General features: G+C 40.2%; 1 protein-coding gene across 2 annotated transcripts in view; it reads left to right on the top strand.

Annotated features, from left to right (window-relative positions):
* LOC124262014 (rab11 family-interacting protein 1-like) overlaps positions 1-27,227 on the top strand; it is a 65,700-nt gene extending 38,473 nt beyond the window's left edge. The window contains exons 3-12 of one of the 2 annotated variants that reach the window (XM_046696428.1): positions 2,225-2,263; positions 8,498-8,600; positions 9,278-9,406; positions 17,617-17,774; positions 18,254-18,378; positions 20,270-20,401; positions 23,083-23,197; positions 23,653-24,330; positions 25,439-25,587; positions 26,182-27,227. In XM_046696428.1, coding sequence (XP_046552384.1) covers positions 2,225-2,263; positions 8,498-8,600; positions 9,278-9,406; positions 17,617-17,774; positions 18,254-18,378; positions 20,270-20,401; positions 23,083-23,197; positions 23,653-24,330; positions 25,439-25,587; positions 26,182-26,334 — 1,781 coding nt within the window. In that variant the 3' untranslated portion in view covers positions 26,335-27,227. The remainder of the gene's footprint in view (positions 1-2,224; positions 2,264-8,497; positions 8,601-9,277; positions 9,407-17,616; positions 17,775-18,253; positions 18,379-20,269; positions 20,402-23,082; positions 23,198-23,652; positions 24,331-25,438; positions 25,588-26,181) is intronic. The other variant, XM_046696429.1, reaches the window with a different exon arrangement.
* The last annotated feature ends 727 nt before the right edge of the window (positions 27,228-27,954 follow it).

Genomic DNA, 27,954 nt, shown 5'->3' with positions numbered 1-27,954 from the left:
TGGGGTGTTCCTTCAAGTTCGGAGTGTGCTTTGTTTAATGCTTTTCAGGTTCATGTCTGTCACCATGGGTCTGTTCAACATAGCAATCTTGTCACTGTGACTTGTTCTTTGTCTTAAACCAAGGAAGCTATGATCATCTGAGCCTTACTTTGTGTCTCGTGAAGATCTGGGTTAGAATTGATCTTCAGTACCGTATATGACCGACTATAAGTCAGAAATTTGATACCAGAAAATGTAGGTAAAAAATCAGACCCGACTTATACTTGAGTTCATTAATCTACCCCAAAATTTTTAGAGGTCAATATTTTCGCATTAAACATCGTGTCCGAGCGTGAAGATTGAGGCGGCGATACCGATACGTACGGGGAAAGGGGCCGACTTATACTTGAGTTACATGGTTTTGGCAAGAATTTAGAGGGTTGAGAAAGGGGCCCGACTTATAGTCAGATCCGACTTATAGTCGGTCATATACGGTAACTCATGCTTGACGTAAGAGGCGACTAAGGGGATTGATGCTCATGCTGTTAATCACTGGATTGTCTGGTCCAAACTCAATTGAATTATTTATAGACTGCCGTCATATAGCTGGAATATTACAGAGTGATGCATAAATCTAAACTTGCTCAAACTCACTCACTCACCCTTACATTGTCGGACTTGGCCCTGAATTTAGTATTGTATGTAATCACTGACTGGATGTGGATAGTCCCCAGCAGAAGCCAGGCAGTCTAGAGTTGTCTCCCTTTGATGTGCCAGGATCTGTTGATGTTTGCTTCTGTTTACAGATCCATCTTTATTATTATGCTTAGCTATTTGTTTTCCCCATAATTGTATAAAATGCATATCCAAAATTTACTGTGATATAGTTAAACTTCTCTTAACTCTTATTTACAGATGAGCCCAATGATATCAATGTTGATTATAAAATTCAAAAATAGGTATGCTTGGTCAGACTCTGTTTGTTGTCTCTCACCAGCATGGAATGGTGTTCATGTTGTCAGTCACTGGTTTGTCTGGTCCAGACTGGACTGTTGACATGCAGTGGTGATGCTACTAGAATATGACTGACTGTAGCATTGAACACTACTCACCCAGCGTTCTCCAAAACTCTGTGAAGCTGCTCAGTTTGTACCATTACATGACATGACAGTGCCTGCAGCCACTTGTGTCGACATTTGTGGTGTTCCAATTAATTGAAATAATCGAAGATTGGTCGCAGTGACCAAACGACCAAGCAATCAATCACATTTTCTCATCATCGAACACAAACGATTTTGGAACTACTGTTTTAGTGTTTGAAACACTTGGTGAGGGAACATATCTTAGAAGTTGTGAGGGCCTGAAAACCTGTTTAATTCTTAGAAAACTCACTTCACTTACTGAAAAGTCATGACTGAATATTTCTTGAAGACTCTGGGAAGTTTGTGTTCATGATACATTAGTCATAACTTTAATGGAGCAATTTAAATCATCTTATATAGGATGTGGAATTTACACAATTTCTAAATGAAATTAAAAACAACAGAAAATGTTTTTCTTTACATATCTGCATTAACAACCTGCAGCTGAACAGGAAAATCTTAAAAATGACACTAACCAATTGTTTCCGATGATTGCTCGTTTGTAATGAGCATATCATCAGTTGTGAGATTTCAACCAATTCCCAACACTAACTGACATGCTACGAAATTGTACATATCAGATTCAGATAATTTAAACTTTCTTAAATATGTTGAAAATAGTTTTAAGCTTCACCTTTACAAAACCACTTATATAACATGAATAAAAGTATTGTATGTTGTAATATTTTTTCTGTATTTTCTTTTAAATGTAGTTTACTCTGAAAATTTACAGTGAGTATGATTAGTCTTAGTTCATGAACAAAAGCTTCATGAAGTAAAATATAACTTCATGAAGTAAAATATAACTTCATGAAGAAAAATATGACTTCATGAAGTGTAAAATAACTTCATGAAGTTGATGAAATGTGTCTTCATGAAGTGTGTCTTCATGAAAAAGGTTCATGAAGATTTTAGCTGAAGTTGATGAACACTTCATGAACTCTTTAGGAACTGTTCATGAAGACTTCATGAACTCATGAACTGAGTTTCGCAGGGGTTGATCTGCCTGTAGACAGTGGTAGAATACTTCACTTGAGGTTTTTGTTTTAGTTCTGTTGATCTGTGGTGACACCTGACTAATGCATGTTTTTTACTGTTTTCAGTTCTGAGAGCACGGAATCTGATCAGTAAAGGAAAAGGAGGTGAGTTCGGGTTCCTTGAAAACATCCAACATTTGGTTTCTGATAAATACAGGAGAATTATAGTCATAGACTATGAAACTTTTTAAAAACAAATATAAGCAAAAAAACAAGTGTGAGAAGAAGAGGAGCTTATAGATATTAAGCATTATAGCAATTGTTTTCCTATTCTTTCTCCAATTGCCAGTTTCTACTATATATTATCAGGTTTCCAACATTACGTGTCCCCTTGTGGGAATCTTGATGTGGCGGTACATTTCAAGTCACATGACGTAAGATTTGTACCAGAGCTGATTAATGGACATTGGGTGGGGACACTGTTGGACCATGCTGATGGTGTCAGTGTCTCCTGATGGAATAGATTGGTGCTCTTGATGTCAACCACTTGTTTGTGGAGCTCAGATTTGATTTCTTCCAGGTTGTTGTGATCAGTAGTGATATTGTTATTATATACTGAGAGAAACAAGTAAAGGAACACAGGACTGACTGAGTTTGGTTTTACGCCGTTTTTAGCAATATTCCAGCAACATCAGGGCGGGGGACACCAGAAATGGGCTTCACACTTTGTACCCATGTGGGGATTCGAACCCAGGTCTTCGGCGTGATGAGCAGACGCTTTAACCATTAGGCTACCCCACCGCCCCAGGAACACAGGAAATTTCAAGTGTTCCTTTAATATTTTCCAGTTTTCATCACCAGCTTTGAATAGCACTGTGGGAGGAAATCTGAGAATAAATAAAGGATCACTGCCATGAAGTAGTGTTCCCTTATTTGTTTCCCTCAGTATAATCCGAATCTTAGTCTATCCCAAATTATGAGAATACTTGACATTACAAATGATTGAATTCTAACTATATTTAGCGCTTATATGATAGATTGGATTCTTCCTATTCCAGAAAAGGTTATGATCATGTATTTTATAATATATATAATGGATTTTAAACTCATGTTGATATGCTAAATTTTAGTCATACTCAGTAAAATGTTTAAATGTAGTGTTTTAAAAGAGTTTATAGAATAAAGACGTTATGCAGGGTCTGAGCCAGGAATTGTGATGGTTGATGTAGCGGGAAGTTGTGTGGTGATCGTGGTCGTCCTCCTTGTCCTGTGAATTTCACGCTGCGTCTCTCTCCACAAGCACCTAATGATGCGTGATATTATCTAATCAGAATTCTCTTTCGCCTGGAGGGTTTTTTATCAAGAAGTTTTAAGCCTGGCCTATCTAAATAATCAAAATGCTGCATTTAGAATGAGTTCTTGTTAGCAATAAACTTGAGAATGTGTTGGCAATTTGTCAAAATCTGACACAAGAACTAACGCTGATGATGAGAATGATTGGTGTACAAGCCATAGGCGTCATTTTGGAATAAAACCGATTATTGTCGCAATTTGTAAGCTTGTTTTTCCGTGAACACTTCACTTACAGAAATATTTCAAAAAGGAAATGGTGATGTGGTCTCTTAAAGTGATGAAAAATTGTCCAATTAGCAAATCAATGAAAGGATGAAAAATGACACAAAGTAAAGATGAAGAGAGGGGAAATTTTTAATTTTGTTTTTGAAATGATGACACTAATTGGACAACTACCCTAATTTATGTTTTTGAGATATGTGTATTCTACACATTACCATGTCCCTATTTCTGTCTTCCTATCTGTAATTCTATTGCCGGATATATAAAATGGGTGTAACATAATGTTTTCAAATTCATTCTTGCCTATCTAAACTACAGTGGTGGTGTTGAACAATTGTTTTTGCTCGAATTTAACAGAGGTGTGGATTAGTGGGACTTTAACAAGTATTGCATCCCTTTGTTATCTGAGTGATTGAGTATAGTTTTAAGCCGCTTTTAGCAATATTCCAGCAATATCACCAGAAATGGGCTTCACACATTGTACCCATGTGGGGAATTGAACCCGGGTCTTCAGTGTGACAAGCGAATGCTTTACCAGGCTACCCCACCGCCCCATCTGACTATGAAATATACATACAACATTGACTACAACAAATTCTTTATTTGATATCGAACAAAAATCATTTTCTTGTAAATACAGGAGTATTTTCTTCACAATACATAAAACATGCGAATGTAATTTATTCTAATTTTCTTCATACTTTGTCAAAGAATAACATTCTCACATTGAGAAAGTGTCAAAATGTAAATGTAATCGTTGAGAGAACTCAGCCGTGTTGAGCATGAATTATTCAGTCTGAATATCACAGTTTAGATAATGGTAGGCAAAATGCTGTTGTTGACATATTCCCACCTGAATTAGTCGGATTTTGATTATTTAATGTCAGCAAAACAATTGAAAATAGCACACTTGCTCAAATGTTGCCTGGACTGTTTGTACAACTGAAGGCTATGTAGGGAATGTCGTTATGTTATGGTGAGTGACAGAGTAGTTTTGCGCCGCACTCAGCATTTTTTCAGCTATATGGCGGCGGTCTATAAATAATCAATTCTGGACCAGAGAGCATCGATCAACACAATTGGGACATGTGTCAACCAAGTAAGCGAGCCGGACCACCCAATCCCATCAGTAGCCTCTTACAACAAGCATAGATTACTGAAGAGCAATTCTAACCCGGATATTCACGGGTCATGTTATCATGGTACAGGCAGTAAATGTTACCAGCTTGTATTTCCAAGTAATAAGGGGTGGTGGGATAGCCTAGTGGTTAAAGCGTCAAGCTAAAAACCCGGGTTCGATTCCCCACATGGGTACAATGTGTGAAGCCCAATTCAGGTGTCCCCCCGCTGTGATATTGCTGGAATATTACTAAAAGCGGCATAAAACTAAACTCACTCACTCACTCTGAGTAATAAATTCATGACTGTTTCACATGGTCCTGTTTTGTCGGAGATTGGGATTAGTCTCTGTCCAGTTTGACAGAGCCAATGTGGGGGCCCCTCCTTAACCTTTAACAGACTGCACATTTGACCACTATATAACCGTCAGTTGTTTGTATTCAGACAGCATGATGTAGAAGGGTTGTCCAGGTCTGTAAAGAGACAGTTATGTCTGAAAAGAAAAAACTAGTTGTCTACCACACAGACATGTTGACAGAGGCTTCAGTTGATCAAATAACTGTGTTTTCAGAAACCCATGATTGGATCATCACAATAATGGAATCGACATAACTCAATTTCCGCTTGCACTACGATTTGCGTTTAATTGCTATGACTGTGGTTGTAGCAGTAATTTGAAATGTACGAATCCACACAGGCGGCGAGAAGGTTTGTGTGAAGGGGTAGTTGAGACAGTTGTAAAAGTATTGATCTATCTACATCAAAGCTGGCCACAGACCCATTGAAACAGGATCAAAATAGTCCTTGGGTTGTAGCTTTTTTCAACATCCCTCTCACGCAGTATACCGTAAAAGCTCTGATTTAGGATATAGATTGTTGCCTACATTCATGATAGGGATTGTTGGTGAGAATTAGTCCACAGCAACCTGGGATTGGGTGAGTGAGTTTAGTTTTACGCCACTGTAAGAAATTTTTCAGCAATATCATGGCAGGGGACTCCAGAAATGGGCTTCACAAATTGTACCCATGTGGGGAATCGAACCTGGGTCTTCGGCGTGATGAGCGAACACTTTAACCAATAGGCTGCCCCAGCCAAGCAGAGACATTTTGGATACTTTCTGTATGAATTTTATAAAAGATGATTTTCTTGGTTTATATCATTGACTCTAAAACATGGATTATTGTTCGTAATGTCGATCACTGGACTGTTTGGCTTAGTCTGTCAGGTCATATTTTTCCCAGCATCTACTCATGCATCTTCATCATTTCACAATGTCTTTTCATGTTTACCCTCTACATATCAGACTATTTGCAACAAACTTGGTTGACAGGAACAGTGCAGTGGTGACCCAGTCATGTAAGGTGTACCTTGTTATACAGACTGGCAGCCCTCAGTTGCCAGGAACAGTGCAGTGGTGACCCAGTCATGTAAGGTGTACCTTGTTATACAAACTGGCAGCCCTCAGACATGCCAGTCTTCTGGAGTTGAATCCAAGATCCATATTGCTCCTGTTGTCTATTTGCATCAGACTTCAATTTTGTATAAAAGTGGTAAATGAACATATTTTTGCGAAAATTGCAAATGACTTCAGCTTGCAAAAACATCATGCTTGCAAGTCTAATTACTACCATTACTTGTATTAAAATGGACTCTGTCCGTCCGTCCGATCCGTCCGTGCACATTTGTCTTTTCCTAAGCAGAACTCTAAAAGCATTCAATATTTCTTCACCAAACTTGGCACATACATTGATCTGGTGGTGTACTGGTGCCTTTTGGTAGTTTTGGAATTCTGATTAAAATATTTTGGGCATTTCCATGGCAACAAGTTTGACTTAGACTGAAATTGGTGGTTGTGTTCTTTTTTGGTAGTTTTGGAATTCCGGAGCAGAACTCTAAAACCGTTCACTATTTCTTCACCAAACTTGGCACATAGATTGGTCTGGTGGTGTACTGGTGCCTTTTGGTAGTTTTCGAATTCTCAATAAAATATTTTTGGCGTTTCTATGGCAACAAGTTTGACTGAGACTGAAATTGGTGATAGTGCTCCTTTCAATACTCTCCTTCCACTTTTCTATATACACACCTAAATATTTGACATAATCATAACTCGTAGACATAATCATGAAGAGTATTTTGCCATTGCGGGGGATATTGATGACTTTGTCTTCTTGTTGAGAATTGGAAAGTCACAAAAATATTGTGACGCAAAAACATCTGTTGGTCTCCAGTCGCAAAAATATTGTGTCAACATTTTTTCTTGATTTACAGTACTCTCCAAAAACAATTGCAGTAGCTCCCTTGATAGCTTTCTTGAGACACTGGAGGCTGAATAACTGAGAGACAGTTTTTCTGACTGACTACGGTGGTCAGTTTACAATGTCCGTTTCCTGGTCAGTGATGTACACAGGTGCTGGACGCAAACAATCTTAGCCCAGTCAGTCAAGCAAAAACTTGTTTATCAGTTGCCATGACAAATGTATTCATCGGATGGAATCGCCCTCCAAGCTGGCAGTGATCTGCTTAATTAGTAGACTAATCACAAAGAAGTAACCGGACCACATGCAGCGAGTGTTCGATGTGGTCTTGTGTTGCTACTTCCTCCAGGATGGGGATTTGTATGGTGCAGCAGCTTACTGAAAATTGTTTTCTTGTATCTAAAGATGGAGAAATATCCTCTTCCTGTTTTGGGTCTGGTGACTAATATCAAATAATCTATAATAAACCATCTGAATATGAACACCAGAAGTTGCAGATATTGACAGGCTCGTATAAAGACATCCTAATGGCTGCTGATATCCAGGGTTTGGACTTATCTTTTAATTATTGTATGAAGTGTAGTCTGTCTCATCATCCCAGAACTGCAGTATTTTCCCTTCTGCCCAACCAGTTCTACAATGCTAAAGCCTCAATGTAGGAAGTCTAGATTTCCTCAGGTTACTGGGGATCCTTTACAATTTAAAAGGACTTATGTGTTTCAGTCAAAATTATATATATTCAGAGACCAAGCATCAGTATATGTGAAGTGCTTCAGTATGGTGAATTAGTAGACATTGTCACCTTGGTAACAGGGTTAGCCATGACAAATTACAGATGTGTTCATTTGAAGTCAACATATCTAAAGTAAATATAAACAGATTTGTTTATTGACTCCCACAGAAGGTAGACAAGACTGAAGATGTCAGAATTGTCACCAGTTACTATGTGTCTGTTAGCAGAGACCATATAATATAATCTATTATATGGTCTCTGCTGTTGGTAACAGGTAACAATGTGTTGGCTAGTGACTATGGAATGCTTGTTACAGGTAACATTGATGTGTTTGTTGCCTGTAAAACTGATGTGTTGTCTCTTTTGGGTGATGTAATGTGATGTAATTTGGTAACAGGTAACAATGTGTTGGTTAGTTACAGGTAACAATGTGTAAATTACAGGTTACAATGTGTTTGTTCCAGGTAACAATGTGTAAATTACAGGTTACAATGTGTTTGTTCCAGGTAACAATGTGTAAATTACAGGTAATATTGTGTTTGTTCCAGGTAACAATGTGTAAATTACAGGTTACAATGTGTTTGTTCCAGGTAACAATATATAAATTACAGGTAGTATTGTGTTTGTTCCAGGTAACAATGTGTAAATTACAGGTAATATTGTGTTTGTTCCAGGTAACAATGTGTAAATTACAGGTAGCAATGTGTTTGTTCCAGGTAACAACGACGTGTTTGTCACCATCCAGCTGGGGAAGGAGAAGTATCAGACATCCACCATCAAGAATGCTCACAACCCGGAGTGGTTTGAAGAATGTGACCTGTAAGTCAGACTGCAACACTATATTCTTCACATATGAACATGAGTAGGTAGTTTAAACAAGCGATCACAACCTATGCGTTTACTGAAACTTTTAATTGGAACAGATGTTTAACGAGAGACAGATATGTCTTTCTTATCTCTGTAATTGGTGCATAAGTGCAGACGGATCAGGATGCAGTGTTTGATTCATGTTATACTGTTAAAGTCACATTTAAAACCCTGACTTACCCATCATTGCATTTGTTTTTCTCTAATTTGGGGGCGGTGGGGTAGCCTAGTGGTTAAAGTGTTGGCCCATCATGCCGAAGACCCGGGTTCAATTCACCACATGGGTACAATGTGTGAAGCCCATTTCTGGTGTCCCCCACCGTGATAATTGCTGGAATATTGCTTAAAGTGGCATAAAACCATATTCACTCACACTCTGTATAATTTGATGATTTATTTAATCATAATATTTGAATCCATTTGAATCACTGGACATTTTCAAACTTGTTCCATTGTTAGTGATTTCCATCAATGTTTTCAAAGGTAATCGATGTGTACCTCCCTGCATCATCAGGCTATTTGTTAAAGAGTATCTGTACAGCATATCAAACTTGTAACTGACCAGATGATTTAGAATGCAGAAGGTGAGGTGATTATTTGATGGGAACATGTCTTTCTTCATTCCATAGCCCTATTCCTCACATGCACTCGGAGATTGAGGTGAACATCTACCACCGAGGTGTTCTGTCTGATGACTTCCTGGGGTACGCCTCCATCCCTATGTGGGACCACAAGGTCGGAGAGAGGCCGAAGAGTCAGTAAGTAGGGGCCACTATTGGGAGGGGTATATACCCTAGAGGGGTTCTGTCTAAGACTTCAGGGGTACAAGGTCGGAGAGATGCCTAATAGTCACTACTGAGGTGAATATAGAGTATTGAGTGGATGGATTGATCGATGTAGACCTGCTCAGAGACTAATAATCCCAAGGGTGCAGTAATTGTCAATAAATTGTTCCCAAATGGCCATTACAGGTTATTTTTTCATGCTTTGTTGTTTAACGCCAGCAAAATTTATGCTATATGGCGCCTGTCTGTAAATAGTTGAGTCTGGACCAAACAATCTGGTGATCAACATTGATCTTCATAATTGGTTACAATGTCATGTGTCAACCAAGTCAGTGAGTCTGATCACCCAATCCCGTTAGTGGCCTCTTAACACATGCAAGGGTTGCTGAAGACAAATTCTAAGCCGTATCTTCACGGGTATCTTTTTTCTTGTATAAACATAGCTTGTGTATTAGTTTGGTTGACATGACTTGTATTCCACTCGTAGTATGCCCAAAAAGGGTAAGATGTTTAATTTTACATTGGATGCAATGTTACAATGCCATGTTAAAATACCACTGAAAAAATTAGAAAGTAAGAACAAAAAACTCACGAATCTTAGTCCAGTTTTTTATTTCCTCCTTTTGCCTGCCCAGGGCATATAATTTGGAATCCTAAATCCCTGGAATTAAGGTAAAAAGGTCACATTTTTGTGTCAGCACTATCATTTTATTGATTCTCGGTACTGTTAGCTGTAGAGATATAACTGTCCATCTTCACAGCAACGTAGTCGCCAAGATGGCTTGTAAATGACCCCAGGAAGCTCAATTCATTACATCCATATCATCAGACTGGTTGTCATCCGGGGAAATTACATGTCCGAGATTAGACCTCTCATTTGTGTCATATTTGGCAGACATCGCTGAATAAACTAGGAGAGAATATTAGCCATAAAGGCACAGGTGAAACTGTTTTCAGTACTTAGGGGTCATGGGACATCATAACAATTATTTTTCCTTATCCTGACCTATGCTCTTTTGCTTGTCTTCTTCTTCTTGCGAACATAGTGGAACACTTGTATCTCCTTAATTGAAGCTCCCTTCAATGTAAAATCACTAATTGGTACTCACCAAGAGTTGCCTCCCTTGCCCTTTTTGGCGGGAACAGGTGTCGCCACCCTCTGGCCTCATGCTTCACTCTCTCCTTCTTCGCCCAGTGAGCAGGATGTGAGGCGCCTGTGTCTCCTTACACACTATATCCTTTGGTTTTTCTTAGTTTATTACCTCTTATAGGTTACTATAGAGGTATAGCTAGTATCCTTCATTAATTTGCATTGATAATTAATCGTATTTCTACTGTTTATTCACGTGAGTTCGTGATTGTTCAGCTAGTATTACGTTGATGAAAATCTGTACTATTTGCAATTTACGTTTTCGGTTGCTGACCCGCATGTATTATGCCCTAGTTGTGCTACGCCTTGTCGCGTTTGATACACGTTGCAGTTACTGCATTAATCTATCAATTCTGCTTTTCATAAATATCTTTGCGTCGTGAGACGTACCGCGAATAGAGTCGCATAAACAAAGGGTTAGACATGGCGATACATCGGATTCCCCTTCCAGTCAGCTGCTGTCGATAGACCCCTCCCGTCTGGTGTTCGCTAGAGACTCCGTCCGAAGATGGGCGTGGGATGCAGTCCGCCACCTCTAAGAAGCGTCCTGCCTCCCCAGGCGTCCGCCATCGCCAGCGCTAAAGTCCAAGAGGGCCACGACGTCTTCCCAACACAGACTTCGACCCCAGGGCAGCGTCGACATCCAAGGGGAAGTCTACGGTCGTCAAGAACTTTCTCAGCCGATCGTTCCAACACTTAACTGGGCCTCTCGATGATCAGCCGATCATCATCCCTGGCGTCGCCACAAGAAGCGACCGGTGACAGCTACAGTGACATCAGCAGAGATCGCCATGCAGCCTGATGCCTCTACACTGATGTCAGACGACTTCCCTGAGGGCTCAGCAGCTGTCATCGCAGAGAGGGCACCGACTACTTCGTCGCAGACCATCCCAGACGAGCTGTTGCGGCAGATCATGACCATGATGGAGGGCCACTACAGTCGAGAAAAGCAGCCAGCCCAGGGCCGAGCAACATCGAGATGACACCCCAGAGGCACCCCCAGTCAGCGTAGCAGCCACGTGAAGCAGCCTTCGAGAAGGAAGTCACAGACCACCTCGGCGAAGGGCGCAGATGTACAGTCTTCGCCGGGCCTTCGCGAAGACGGGAGGCGATCGTCACCGTCCTCGGCCTCATCCTCAGATGCAGACTCAGACCACCAGACGTCCGCGGAAACCGTCCGCGGAAGTCAAGCGCCGCTCCCCAGGTCGGGCGCAGAGGAAGCTGCACGAAGGCGTCACACAGATCGTCATCGTCCAGAAGGACGTCGAGGGGACTATTCAAGAGCTTCACGAACCCCTCAACATTCTCCTCGCAGATCTAGGTCTTCCCATAGACGCAGATCACCTAGACGATCTCCACGCCGTTCACCACGCCGATCTCCACGTACATCACCTCGCAGGTCACCACACAAGTCGGCACGCAGGTCTACAGTCAGGTCTCCCCGAGTGTCACCCGACATAGAGATAGCAGCCCACAGGTCACCATCAGAAGAGCATCAACCTCTCATCTCCGATGCTGGTACAGAAGATGATGGAGGCATCATCTTCTCAGACGCTGAGATAAGATATTGGTGCAAATGAAGATCTACAGGTCTTCATCAATGCACATCTCGACGACCTACAACCATTCAGTCTACCGAAATGTCTCAGACCTCATCTACTATGGTGGACCAGGAGGTCGAATGTCTGCGAAGGTATTTGTTTAGAAGAGCAGGAATTCCAAACCCATCTATATGTAGAAGAGCTCAAGGAATTCCAAACCCATCTATATGTCAGCAAGAAAGCAAGCTCCAAGGTTAGAGATGAGCTCAATCTAGTCGCCAACCGGACGGCATCAGGGTTATGGAATCAGCAAGAAAGCAAGCTCCATATAAACATGTTAGAGATGAAAGCTGTAATCAACGCCATATCATTGGAGCACCATTCTACAGAATCGCGCTTAATGATTCATACCGACAACTTCGACAGTGGGGTTCTATGTGAACAAACAAGGTTCAACGCGAAATCACTGAACCTATTGACTTTAAGCTTTCAACTGTTCGATCTTATCCACGATCTAAACCTACATGTCAGAGCATGTCACATTCCCGAGCCAAGAATGTACTAGCAGATGCACTCTCGGGCCACATCAACCGTCACCGACAGAATGGATGCTCAATACAGAAATATTTGCACAGATAATCAAGCAAATAGGAGCGCCGCTAGTAGATCTATTAAGCCACACGCTTCAACAATCAGCTACCGACATTCGTGTCACCAGTCCCAGACCCACAAGCATGAGCAGCGGACGCTCTAAGCATATCCTGGGAAGGCCTCAATGCGTCGCAGCGTTTCGCCGCCAGCAATAATACCTCAAGTGTTACAGAAAATCAGACAAACACAGAGCCTCCAACTCACTTTGGTCACGCCCTACTGGCCGGCCAGAGCGTGGTTTCCCATTCTAATTCAAGAAATCGGTCAACCAACACTAGAGCTACCCAGGCTCAAATCTATTAATACATCCACACACCAAACAGGTGCACGGAAGCCCAGAAGTATTCCAACTTCATTATGGACTGTATTAAAATGTGTTTAAACAAGAGAGGGTATTCTACCAGGGCGGCAAAGCGTCACGCTTGCCTTACGCAAATCTACCGCGTGGCTTGTGCGACGACAAGTGGCACAGTTTTGAGAATTACGCGGCAAATAAGGGATTTACAGCAAGAGATGCTACTCATCCACAAGTGGCAGATTATTTGTGTTACTTACGGTGAAACAAACATTTAAAAGGCTCGACATTGTCAACATATCTTGCGGCTTAGTTCTGTGATTACCATGAGAGCGGGTGTCAAATTGACTAAAACTCCAGAGTTACTGGCCTTACTACGTGCTTTCCGATTGGAGGACCAAAAGCGGAAGTTCCACGCCCCAGCTTGGGATCTGAATATAGTGTTACAACACCTCACAAGTGAGGCTTATGAACCGTTGGAATCGACAAACTTTGAATTTCTCTCACAGAAAACGCTTTTCCTGTTATCTCTAGCCACAGCAGCCAGGATGTCGGAAATTCACGCACTAGATTATGAGAGGATACAGTTTGATGACAATCAAAACACAGCACACCTGGGACTAAGATGGGATTTCATCGCCAAAAATCAACTACCAGGTCAACCAGACAGGTTATTTCATATCCCTGCATTATCCTCCATTCTCGGATCTCAAGATACACTGGACTTATCTCTATGCCCAGTCAGAGCTCTCAAAATCTATTTACGACGTTCCAAAACAAGGCGAAGATTTCTCAAACGATTATTCATCCCCTTGTCGGCAACAACTCAGACAGAAGTCTCTCGTACCACCATATCTATATGGATAAGAACTGTCATACTTCGCGCCTACAAGGCAGCAGGACTGGACCCTCCAACAGCATCAAATCCCCATGAGATCAGGGCTTTAGCTTCCACTCTCGCCCTACACGGTAACTGTTCATTGAATACAATTATGGAAGGATGCTTTTGGAAATCTAACATGGTGTTTGCTAATCACTACCTGAGAGATATCACCACCGAGGACGTCTCAGGCATTCACCATTTCGGTCCCTTGGTCCTCGCACAGCAGTTGACAGTCCCTCGTAAACGTTAACACGTAGTCTTACGAGATTAATATGCATAATTGTTACATGCATTATCTAGCTTATAACTCTACGGAGTTCTAGCAGTATGTATATATGTTCAGTGGTATAGCTTCTCTATCAGAGTCGCTTTGATATTGTTGTTTATAATATCTCAGTATATTATTAATGTAAATAACCCAGTATGGCATTATAACCTATGGTTTATAATAGAGGAATTATCCTAAGTCTATGCCTTTATGAAGTTCCCGTAGGGGTTATTACAGTTATATCTATATAAATCACTAATTTTATAAATCCAAAGTATTCTGTTTTGCCCACCTCCGTTTCCGTAGGATTCTACAAGCAAAAGAGCATGACTCAGGATAAGGAAAAATATGTAATTTTTTGAGTAAAATTGATATTTTATACTTATCATGACTCATGAGGTTAGCCCTCCCATCCTCCCCACATAACACTTTGGATTTCCCTGTAAATTCAAGTGTTGGGCTCGCAAAATCAGGAGAGAGTGAAGCATGAGGCCAGAGGGTGGCGACACCTGTTCCCGCCAAAAAGGGCAAGGGAGGCAACTCTTGGTGAGTACCAATTAGTGATTTTACATTGAAGGGAGCTTCAATTAAGGAGATACAAGTGTTCCACTATGTTCGCAAGAAGAAGAAGACAAGCAAAAGAGCATGAGTCAGGATAAGTATAAAATATCAATTTTACTCAAAAAATTACATATTTCATTGGTTTCAATGTTTCCAAAGAGGTCTAAATCGGTGTTATTCATGTGAGTGCATCGTTGAATATAATTGAAGATGACGCCATCCTTTGCTCACGATTTTTATGACAACCCTCCAGCGACTGATATCAGTGATTTATCCAGAACTTCTCAGAGGCCAGGTTTCAGGTCTGCAGTAGATGTCAGTAAAAGTTCTTGGAATTACACAGATTCTTGCTGTGTGGTTGTGACTGAGTAGAACTGACTTGTATTCTATTAACAAGACCAATAAGTGAGTGAGTGAGTTTAGTTTTACGCGCACGCATCAAATAATCAAGTCAGACAATCCAGTGATCAACAGCATGAGCATCGATCTACGCAATTGGGATACGATGACATGTCAACCAAGTCAGCGAGCCTGACCACCTGATCTTGTTATTCGCAGTGTGTGAAGCCCATTTCTGGTGTCTGCCATCAGTGATAGTGCTGGAATATTGCTAACAGTGGGGTAATACTAAACTCACTCACTCCTGGGAATGAATTCTAACCCGAATCCACTGGTGTCCCTTTCTGGTGTCCCCGCCGTGATATTGCTGGAATATTGCTAAAATCGGCATAAAACCATACTCACTCACTCTAACCCGAATCACCACATTGCTCAAGATACAAGGAAGATAGATCTGTTAATATGACCATCTTAGCTCCATGCAGGTGTGCTCTTAAAGTCTATAGAAGACGACGTATCTCCCCAGAGAGGCAGCACTAGTTGTTGAAATCATTAAGTATTAAGTACATGCAGCAATAGTCAAGCGATTATCTTAAGGTGTCATTATTGTAAAGTGTTAATGCAATCAATACTCTTTGTGTTCTAACGATTCTGTCTAAAAAATCTTTGATAAGATTCCCTATGAGAACGATGTGTAACAATTGGTCCCAAATGACCTATGCATGTTGTAAGACGTCTTAATGGATCTGTGCCCCATTTCACAAAGCTATTGTAGCACTAAGACTTGTAAGTCTATGTTACAGTATAGGAGGTACGACAGTCGTAGCGCTATGATAGCTTTGTGAAACGGCACCCTCAGGTTGTCAGATAATGTGTCACCATACCCTGAAGTCATGGCTCGCTGCGCGGTACATCAATCACTGGTTGGTCATCTATAAACAGTAATCATAAAACTGTCATATTTCTGAGGGTTTTACACAACAAACAAAGAAAACCTGCTTCGATAAAACATGTGCCAATCTTGTTTTAAAAAACAAGCGTATTCTTTCCAACTTATTATTAATTCATCAGCAGTGGAAAGACTTAATGGGAGGCAACAGGATGATTAATCTTCGTGATAACATTCTTAAAACAAGACTGGCATGACATGTATGAATTATTGATAAGAACTTTTTCTCTCATTTCAAGAAGTTGTTGGAATTCATTACCAGAATAGCCCAATTAGTGGTGTAATTGATAGTGCTGATGTGAAATGCTTGCCAACATTTTTCTTGTTAATTAAAAGGAAAAGCATGTTAGAACTAAACCTTGTGAACAAAGTGTTTCCTTGACATGAAGCTTGAATGAGATTTTGTGTCAAGGTCTCTGTTGGGGAGGTTTTTTAAAACATATATGAAAGTTTTAACACTCAAAATCAAACTTGTACTGAAAAATTGCCTCTGGGACTTATTTTGTAGGCTGACATGAAACTGAATGTTCTTGTGACTTCATTTTGTGGTTTATAGTCCTTGATAAGTCCATCTATTTGAGGCATGGATAGCCCTGTGGTCTGAGGATCCACAACTCTCTGTACAGAGTTGCGCCCCTTGGGCATACCAGAAGCTGATGATCATCATGATTGTGGGTTCTATTCCCATTTCACCTTAAATGTTTCTAGGTTTGTAACCCATGCTTGTCGTAAGAGGTGACTAACGTGATCGGGTGCTGTTGATCACTAGATTGTCTGGTCCAGACTCGATTATTTACAGACCTCCGCCTTATAGCTGGAATATTGCTGAGTGCGGCCTAAAACTAAACTCACTCACTCTTAAATGGAGTAAACATCTGTGACTTGCCTCTCTTCAGGCTGTCTGCTACAGCAGCCATGTTGAAAATGTCTGTGCTGCCCTTGACTCTGAGATTGTTGCATGTTTTTTATGAAATGTGATGTTCAGTTTGGAATGCAGAGAAACATATTGACCGGTTACCGTATTTTAACAAATAAGTTCGAATGATTTAGATGAGCTACAGAGCCTTGTGGTTGTTTTGTGCATATTATTTTTCTACTCACTGAAAATATTAAGATTTTGTGTCAGTTTTATTTCATCCCGTCTTCTTCGTTGTTGAACACTGATCGGGGAATCACTGACTTCCTTCAGATTATGCTTTGAGATTTTGTTTCCTGACAAGAACACGTGTAATCGTGGATGTATACTTTTCCATCACTCCAGGATACAATGTGCCGATGTGTTAGTGTATATGGAATGCACAGTCCCCTATTACTTACACACCTTACATGTGAACCACACACTCAAGTCACTTCATGAGTTTGGTTCTTATCTGCATCTTCCCCTCAAAGCCAACTATGTCCAGGTTTTATAGAAGTATTCTATATCTTTCCTTGACAACAAAACTAGTACGTTTGCATAGTCTTTAGTTATATCATATGTTGTGTGTTTGGATAAATACTAAACACACTAGACAACACTGTGAATGTTTATTGTGTGTACTTGTAGATGGGTGACACTGAAGAACAAACCGTCCAAGGGGCAGGACAACAAGCTGCGAGGGGAACTAGAGGTCAAACTGACCTTCCACGTGGAGAGTCGGACAAATATTGGACCAGGACTCAAGAAACGGTCCTCTTCTATACGAAACCTGGCCAATGCTGTTGGTGAGACACTTTGATGATGTGTTTTGTCAGGAGCTGTGGACAGTCAATATTTTGAGTAGGATGCAATATTAGCCTCTCAGTTTTAAGCTACTCTTTAGTGAACGCATTCTCAGATGCCTAGATACATCTGACCACAGACAAAGTAACTGAAGTGACTGTAACCCTCATTTATTCATAGTCTATAATCAGCTGTTCTCGCTCTGTCCCTCTGTCAAGAGGCACAGAAAAGTCCACTTGACTACAAATTATCATGTATTTTAAAACATAAGTATCAATGTCTTTATTAATGATGTACTGAAAGGAAGCATTCATTATTTCATTGAAAGTGAACTTTAAAATAAACTTTGGTACTTTTGTATCAATACTAATGACTGGTACAACCAAGATGGTGGCCTCTGTGAAATGCTGCTGCTGCTGCTGCTGCTGCTGCTGCTGATGATGATGATGATGCTGATGATGATGACGACATTTGATTTCAGGGGACAAACTGGGTCTGTCAAGAAGCAAATCTTTTCGAGAAAATAGAAAAGACCCTGAAGGAAGCAAATCTGATCGTCGCCAATGGCGACCAGGAACAGATCCTGTTTTTGAGGAAAATAAGGAGGTGAAAGGTCTTTCTTGGCAGTTGTCACGTCACACCAACTTAATCAATTGACAGTTGATTTAGATAGTACCAGTTGATTGACAGTTGACTAAAATGATAACAATTGATTGCATGCAACAGTTTTGACACTTATTCCACAGTAATTCTACAGGAAATGTTGCATTTGTGTTGGAATTGACAAATTTATTTCCTTGATGCATTGTATGTGTATGAACAGGTATTTTCTAAGTATGCACAGAAATACTAGAAATATTGCTGTATACACCTCTGAATCAAGAATTGGAATATTTCTTGCATAGCAGGGAAAGCAGATGTCAGGAACATCGTGTATGTTTTGCAGTTGAAATAATACCCAGAGCTGTATCCTGCAGGTTGCTGTATTTATCAAAGGAATTTAACTTGTAGTGACGAAATACTTTACTTCATAACTGGCTCTGAGCAGCGTGAGATCATGAAAGAAAAACATTTAACTTTGGAAACATGAAAATGTTACCAAAAATACATGCAGCAATGTCTGAACTTGATGTACAGTTGTTTCTGTGCATACTCTGGATCACAAGTATTCTAAACACTTGGTGATTGTCTACTGTACCTGTCTATCTGTTATATGTACTCTTGATCTATATCTACTCTCATCATACTTTCCTAACTACTTTCATAAATGTATGTCATAATATATATACTCTATATGAAGTAAATCAAGTAAATGATAATGTAATTATCATCTTTATGAATAATTTTAACTACTCTTGATTTCATTTATATGTAATTACATTGACAACAAATGTGTGCATTATTGATTATCTATTATGATTATCATGATGGCACGTCATATGTAGTTGTATGCCAAATATTATCAACTAGTCTTGAAAGCCCACAGTTGTGTGTGTTTTGTGATGCTTAACAAAAACTTGTACCAAAGTAAATAAGTAATTCATGATTATCATGATAATCTTGTTAACATTCTTTTAAAATGTGATTTCCAAACATATCTGGATAGAAATGGTATGGAATACATTATGGAATGTATAAGCCATTCAGCTAAAGCCATATATTTTTAACCTATTGGGTATCCAAGTTATGCTTGTTGTAAGAGACCACATAATGGATCATGTATGGATAGCCGCGTTACTTATGTTATACTGAAAACACATTAGCTATGGGTTTTCATGGCCAGTTGGCAGTGTGGCATATAATGTAGTAATTATGTATTCACTACAATATATATCATCTGTTAAGATGTACTAATATGTTCATAGTCTCACTTTTGCAAGGCCATACATTACCCACATGGTTCCAGTTCAGTTTAAACTACGATTCTGTTCTTGTGTGGTAACTGACAGTTACTGCAAAAGCAATGGGGTTGTTGATACCTTAGAGACAAAGGGCTATTCATAATTATCTCCACTACATAATAGATCTGAGAAGGCATTAACAGTGTGGCAATGTAAATGTGAGACATGGTCCAGAAAATAACATTATCATCTGAAAAACATTAAACAGGTTACTATAAAGTAAAATGTGTGATAAGCCTACCAGTATGTGAACAGATTAATTGATCAATGAATGATTGCCGGCAATGTACCCATTTACCATATTAGTATTTGACCATTTCAATAGTACTACCTTGTTTTTGTTGATGTTTATGATTAGTGTTTTATTATTACAAACTTCTCATAGTTTAAAAGTGGTCAACAAACAAAAATGGATACTAATTATGATAATTATCATGTGAGAACAAAATACATAAAGTTTAGTTTTTACCAAAAATGTCAAGCACTTGTAAGTAAACAAGGATTCTGTTGTTTTCTGGACCTGTGTATGTAACCATGGTAACCACTACATGCTGTAGATATCCCTCACTCACTCTATATATGTGACCACTGTCCAGGCCAACTCTGCGTACCTGCGTCGGACGTCTAGCTCGCACCCTAACCTTCGCCATGTCGGACAATCACCCAGCAATAATTTCCCAGCGCTCGATGTCGAGCGATCTAGCTGGACACCTAACGATCAGTCTGGGGTTGGTATATGTATGATTAACATTCTTGGATGCTGAGTCAGCAGTAATTGGTTTAATGTGGTGATGGTAGCATGTTTTCAGGGATTTCTGTTTTTTAATGCCAGTATCAGTGTTGTGCTAGTATCTATGGGTGAGGTGGGCTTCACACTGCAGTTAACAGTATTCTAATTATATCATGGTTCGTTAGATTGATGTGGGGGGAAAAGCATGAAGTGACACAGGTCTTAGACATTTACAAAAAAAAACACAAGCATGGGGGGAGAGGGGGAAGTCTAGCGGTTAAAGCGTTCGCTCGTCATGCTGAAGACCCAGGTTCGATTCCCATGTGAAGACCATTTCTGGTGTCTCCCGCCGTGATATTGCTGGAATATTGCGAAAAGCGGCGTAAGGTTAAACTCACTCACTCAATCAATCAATCAATCAATCACAAGCATGGGCATGGTGCAGACACACCAGTTTCCTAACCCACAATCACAGGTTTCTGGCATCCCCAAGGGTCCAGATCCACACAGTGTATTGCCGGACCCTACATACCTGGTCCACCCTTGCTCTACTTCTATAAGTGAATGGATAAATGAAACAATATGATGATATGTTAAAGGTGATTTTCATGTTGGGTTTTTATTATTTCCTATTTTCCATTTAGCTTTGAAAAGTTTGAAATTGAATTAGGCAAATTCTTTTGTTAAAACAAAAGTTTTGAATAATTACTGAAGTAATTCAGTTTACTCTGGATGTTGGAAAACTTGAGAGAATTTATAGTGTTCTGCGCACAGTAATTGGGGATCTGTCTGTGAGTGAGTGTGTGTATGATTTTACACCGCTTTTAGCAATATTCCAGCAATATCAGTGAGGGACACCAGAAATGGGCTTCTCACATTGTACCCATGTGGGAATCAAAGCCAACGCTTTACCCACTAGGCTACCCCGCGGCCCCCGTCTGCCTGTGGAGCCAAGCAGCAAGTTGAGTAGTTTACAGCATGGGGCCAGGCAGATTGTGTGTCATGGTAGCCCGTCACTGAATACATGCTCATGCTGTCCACCACTGGTTTGTCAGGGACTCAAGTATTTTCTGGCTTTATGATATAGATTTAGTGTTGTTGACTGCAAAGTAAATCAACATACGCTCACTTAATTCATAAAACTAATAGACTAGTCTGTCATATAGACCCTGAAACAAATATATCCAAGAAAGCCCATGCAAGTCTAGATTACCACAGTTTCTGAAAATGAAGAAAGTTTCTGGGCTCCTTTTCATTATATTTTATGATTATAATTTAGGAACTGTTTTTTCTGTAAAATACATTCATTTCAGAGACTAGATGTTAGTCTACTAAGGGACCGTTCATAATTTATGGCCAGGGGGTGATGATGATTTTTATGGAGAGCATGTACAATGTGAATTTAACACCCCTCCCCAGAACAAGATGGGTGACCCCCTAAAATGCCCACAACAACACAACAACAACAACAACAACTCCTCTCCAACAACAATTTTTAAGCATAATTTTTACCACCACCAACTGATGTACCAATTTGTGTACAAAATTGACACACACACACACACACACACACACACACACACACACACACACACACACACACACACACACACACACATAAATTTTGAACGGTCCCTAATAGACAAGTTGCCAGATATTCAGTACAGTTACATTTGGAATGTTGTCCAGTAATTCTCCCACTTCAGCATTGTGTGTCTGATTGCATGCAGAACTAATCACCCTTCTCTTTGCATGAGCAATATGCATGTGTGTATCTACCTGTTAACTTTGTGTTTGCATGTGAAGTTTTGTCCAACCCTAGCTAGAGTTGATGAGCTCACTAACAGCATGAAATGGAAGTTTCTTTATAGGAGTATTTATAGGTGATGGGTAATAACTTTTTTCATTATTTCTTTTACAGTTTATGTGGATTGTTTTAGAATGATTTCAGGGTGTGATCCTCTACGGACAACCTTCGTGTGTTGATGTTGGTGTAGAGATATTTTATGTATGCTTCACTCTCTTTCTACATGGCCATTTGTGCATGTGTTCATCAGTGGTTGTTGTCAGGATATTGTTTGGTGTCTGTAATACTTGACGTGGTCAGTGGGTCACCTGGTCACCGTGTGTTGAGGATGACTGACCCCACTGGGAGACCCTGTTGAGCAGGGCCCCAGAAACCTAGCTGGTTCAAGAGGAGACTTTATGATTGGGTGGTCACAGAGCCAGTGATGACAGTCCCGGTGACTTGGTGGATAGTGTGTCCTGATGGTGTAGATCATTGCTCACAATGTCCATCTCTGGATTGTCCTGTCTTCAGTTTACAGGCAACCATCATGTAAATTTTTAATCCATAAAAATATCTTGGACATCAATGTACAACTTCTAAATGCCACTGAAAGAAACCATCATGTAGCTGGAATAATGCTGAGTGTAGCATTTAACCAAAACTGTACTAACCAACCCAGCTGACTGTGTGTCATCATTTTCATTGTGTCCGTTCCTGCTTGTTCCTGGATTGATAACAGATAATTCACTGGATGAAACAACATTCACAGAAAATACCTCACACATTATCTAATTATTTATATAACCTTCAAATTATTTGCTGCAATATATGTGCACATTGATCTTGATGATGATGATGATGATGATGATGGTGGTGATGGTGGTGTACAGGAGGCGCTTTCTCGGAGCTACAGCATGTCAGCAGCCTACATCAAATCCATGTCCCTGGACCGCGGAAGCCGCAACATCAACAACAACCACACCCATTCCCAGGAGTTAGTACAGGGTGAGGCAGTTATCATGTCATGTGTTATTCATTTATATACTGTACATATATCTGACATAATGCCTTGCTTGTTTTAAACTGAATCTCTATTGTATGTACAACGCATATATCCTTCTTCATGCATGACATTATATCATACAGATGAAATAAAATGTATCATTGGATTATATGATTGCAGACACCCTGCATTTTCAGAGAGCAGTCTTTATTCATGCTCTAACAAGATGTGTAACTTCACATTGTCAATACATGTATGGTGGCTTGATTTTTGGATGAAGTTGTTTTTTCATAATTTAATGAACCATCAATACTGAATGTTTCTTAAGTGTCAAAAAAAAACATAACAGGAGGATATATTGTATGTTTTGTAAAAATCCATACATTCACTCACTCACTCACTCGCAACCTCACAACCTCTCAACCTCATGTTTCATGATGCTCTGTTGCATCCACAGACACACCTCCGGCAGCTCTGTACATTCCTGGAAACAGAAGAAGCTGTGTGGAGTTCTCCAACTACACTCTGCCTCCCCCTCCATACAACCCACAACAAGTATCCCAGGACGATACAGCCATAATAATGCATGGACCCATGCGGTCCCTCGCTCCTCGAACACAGCTGTCGTCTACCTCCTCGTACATGGAAGCCATCAAGAAACGTGAACGAGCGATGTACGAGAGTATTAAGGAACGAACTGAGCCCGAAGAGTCATCCTCGTCAGACGAGGTTGACGCTGGTTTGGCCCGTGCTAGACCACGGCGTCTTTTTCTTAAGGATCTGAATCGTGAAAATGATGCCGATGTTGAGAGTATGAGTGAAGTGACAGTTAAGCAGGGTGTGATGCTGAACGGGACTCTGGAATCCGGGGAAACCACTTCAGGCCCAAGTGTAGGAAATACTGGAGATTTTACTCCTGAAAATGGTCACAAAGACTCTCGGCAGGATGTGATGCCAAATGGGCATGCCCGGAGGGAACAAGATCATCATCATCCCCCAAATAGCAGGAAGGTTGTGTCGGTCAGGGATGACCTTTCCAATACCATGCAGTCTCTACGGAGGGAGAATGGACAGGGCGAGGTTGCTCTTAGAAAGAAGTCCAAGAGAGACAGGATCAGGAAACTCAATAAACAAGGTGAGGAAACAGTACTGACAGAAGTCAAGGGCCAGTGCCTCAGTCATATAACAGCATCCTTTATTCTAGCTTGTATCCTATGATCCTGGATCTGCCCTGAGTATGTTCCTGTTTGTCAGCACCATACATATATGTACATATATATATATTCAGAGACAAAGCGTTAGTTTACAAGGTCCTCTGTGGTCATCTGCCCAGAAAACAAAGAGTATGGCCCCCAACTATGCCATAACAAAAGACTTTGATTGTACTAGTCGTTACCTTCCTGGCTCTTGACATGGAGATGATAGGACAAGTTACATTTCCTCAAACAGGACTGGACTCATAGCTAAATAACATCAATAATGTGCAACCAATCACAGGTGTTCTTGTATTGCCACACCCTAAGTACTTTTCAGGATCAGACTGACTCATGCTTTCATAAGGGTTAATTAGTACTGCTTACAAGATCTGAACTGTGAAAATTGGTCTTCAGTAACCCATTGCTTGTGGTAAAGAGGCAATGAATGGAATTGTGAATTGTTGACTTGACTAATGTAAGAAAACTGGGTAGATCATTGGAGAGTCTTCTCCAGACTCATTTACAGATGGACTTCATATAGGCCTGTAAGTCTCGCAAGTCTGCGAGACAGAGCCCAACTTATTTCAGGTACCAGATTTCTGGTGACAAGTGTACGTTCAAGAACTATTTCTGGTTCCAAATTGCTGACTCCAAATAAGACTTTACTAGACCTGACCAAGTGTACAACCATGCTTGGCTGTCAAAGCTGTTTACAGTCGTAATAGTTGGCTAATTTGGGAGTGGTTGGATCGGAAATTTAATATTCCTGCAAGGATTATCGGTTCCTTACTGTCAACTGACAACCATGAAACCATTCGAAAAGGTATGAAACGTATTTATCGGAAGTACTAAGGTCTCGTGAAGTGACCTGCTTAGGTAGGGCCCTACAGCTGGAACATTGCTGAGTGTAGTGTTAAACAGCAGACCAACAACAGCTTCTTGCGTACAAGTAACCCACATGCCTAATGAAACTTATAAAGTTTGTTGTTGTTACTGTAATATCACGTAGCGAAGGAGTCATGTGAAGTTGGTGTGTCTGTCCTGCAGGCCGCCGGTACACAGTGCAAGGTCTGGACTTCCGTCCCCCTGGGCTGTATGATGACAGCTTCTCCGACATGAGTGACTCCACAAAACCCAGCAACTCCAACATCGCCCACGAGGACCTGATGGCCATGTACAGAAACCTAACCAAAGATGTAAGACTAGATGCTGGCCATCCTTTTACATGTTCTCATGAAGGACAAGATGATAGATGCTGTAGTGACTGCAAAATTATAACCTTTTAATTATAATCTCATATTGCTTCTCTGGAAACTCTAAATTCATATTCTGTTGTTAAGTCACAGCATTTACTGATCAGGCAAGGTTACTACTATGCTTGGCCTGTTTACCCTACAGTGTGGATGGTTGCTCATGATATCGATCACTGGATTCTCTAGTCCAGACTCAATTATTTACCTGACCCCAACTTAAAGCTTTTTTATTGCTGAGTGTGATGTTAAACATTAAGAACAAAGCACGTAGAAATTGTCGCAGATGTTGGTCCACTAAAGACCAAATGAGTGGTGGGATAGCCTTGTGGTTAAAGTGTTTGCTTGTCACGCCGAAGACCTGGGTTAAATTCCCCACAAAGGTACAATGCATGAAGCACATTTCTGGTGTCCCCCACCATGATATTGCTGGAATATTGCTAAAAGCTGCATAAAGCCATACTCACTTGCTAAAGACCCAACTGATTATGTTCAAGCAAACTGACTTACCTCCCTTGTGCATTGTCTCCCTTGTTTCAGGAACTTGTCCATATAGTCATCCAGAACAAGGCACAGATGATTCGTAAAGATCGCTATATCGGTGACCTTGAGAGCTACATCGACGACCTCCTTGTCCGTGTGATGGAGACCCAGCCACGACTGCTACACCGGGCACGCCCACCTCGCCACTAACAACACCACCAACTGGCATATCAACCTCACACTATGTTACCATACTATATCATTTGTACATTGGTTATACAGGAATATGAATATCTGTGTTTTGACAAACAGAGTTCGCTGAAAAAGTGATACTTAGACAGCAATACATTTATGTGATTTTATGAAAAATGTTTTTAATATTTTAAAAGGATTGATAAATGATTGATGAGTTTTGGTATTATGTGAGATAAACCAATTAAGCAATGAACCGGTGCTCTGAAATATTAATCTCAACAATATAATACACCATTTACTTTATTCTGTATTGGTGTGAATCAGCTGATCAATGGTTCCAGTTACCTATATATCAGATAATGGATGTAGATCCACATATTTTCAGAATTACATGAAGTCTATTACGTTTGGTCATAAATTTGTGTCGTCTTGAAATAAGAATTGACTTAACTATAATTTAATTTGGAAATTTATCAGGTTTTCCTGTATTCCATTACACCAAAAAAACTATTGCCATGGATACTCCTAAAAGCATTATTATACATATTGTGTCATGAAAACCTATTATTATTAATAACCCTGGGCGACGTTTTGATGTAGATTCTTACACCATTATCAAGCTGAAACGTTTTAGTTTGATAATTGTGAAAGAATCTACATCAAAACATTTCTCTATGCAATAAACAGGAAGTTGTTATCCATGAAGTTGTATGCTTCATTTCTGACTCTCCAACTTCTAGAATGCCGATCAAACAATTATTGATAACCCTGTGGGACGTCAGTGTATAGTTTCAGTTGTGTATTCTCATGATATTGACCTTTCTGAACATTTAGGGGGGCGGTGGGGTAGCCTAGGGGTTAAAGCATTCACTTTAAACTCACTCACCTTACTCTAAAAATATATATGGAGAGTGAGTGAGTGAGTATGGCTTTACGCAGCTTTTAGCAATATTTTATAATATCACAGCGAGGACACTAGAAATGGGCTTCACACATGGTACCCATGTGGGGATTTGAACCCAGGTCTTCAGCGTGACGAGCGGATGCTTTAACCACTAGGCTACCCCACCGCCCCATATATGCAGAGGACATGCTTAACCTCTAATAGTACAGGACACTTTTGGTTATTCTCATCAGTCATTCTGCTGCAACGAAAAATTTCACATCATATGAAAAATGAATCTTTATGTCATAAACACAAAACAGTGCCCCATTAGAATTATTGTCAGATTCACAAAGGAATGTCAATGTCAGAAAACTAGTGTGTCATAGGATACGGTGGGATATGTCATGAGACTATTAACCTTCTAGCACCTCACAGGCAGCTTGGGCTATCTGGGGTATTAATTATCAGATTGTGTATTAGTGCTTTGAGCATGTGCCTTGTACATGGAAAAGACGCATTATAAATTCACAATTATTATTATTATTATTATTATTTTACCCAAGGAACCCCATGTTTTGACATTTAATATTAGATTGATAAGTATCCTATAATTTCAAACACAGTGTAGGATAGGCTTAATTTGTTTGAGCAGCAACCAAGAGTATATGCTGCACCTATACCCAAGCGAGGCACTCAGCTGGACCAAGTCAGACACTCTGCTAGAAGAGCATTCATTCTAAGGAATTCAA

The sequence above is a fragment of the Haliotis rubra genome, unplaced genomic scaffold, assembly GCF_003918875.1.
Source record: "Haliotis rubra isolate DU_JTF1 unplaced genomic scaffold, ASM391887v1 Scf82, whole genome shotgun sequence".
Classification (NCBI taxonomy): Eukaryota; Metazoa; Mollusca; class Gastropoda; order Lepetellida; family Haliotidae; genus Haliotis; species Haliotis rubra.
The sequence above is the reverse complement of the archived record's forward strand: the minus strand, read 5'-3'. Positions and strand labels throughout refer to the sequence as shown.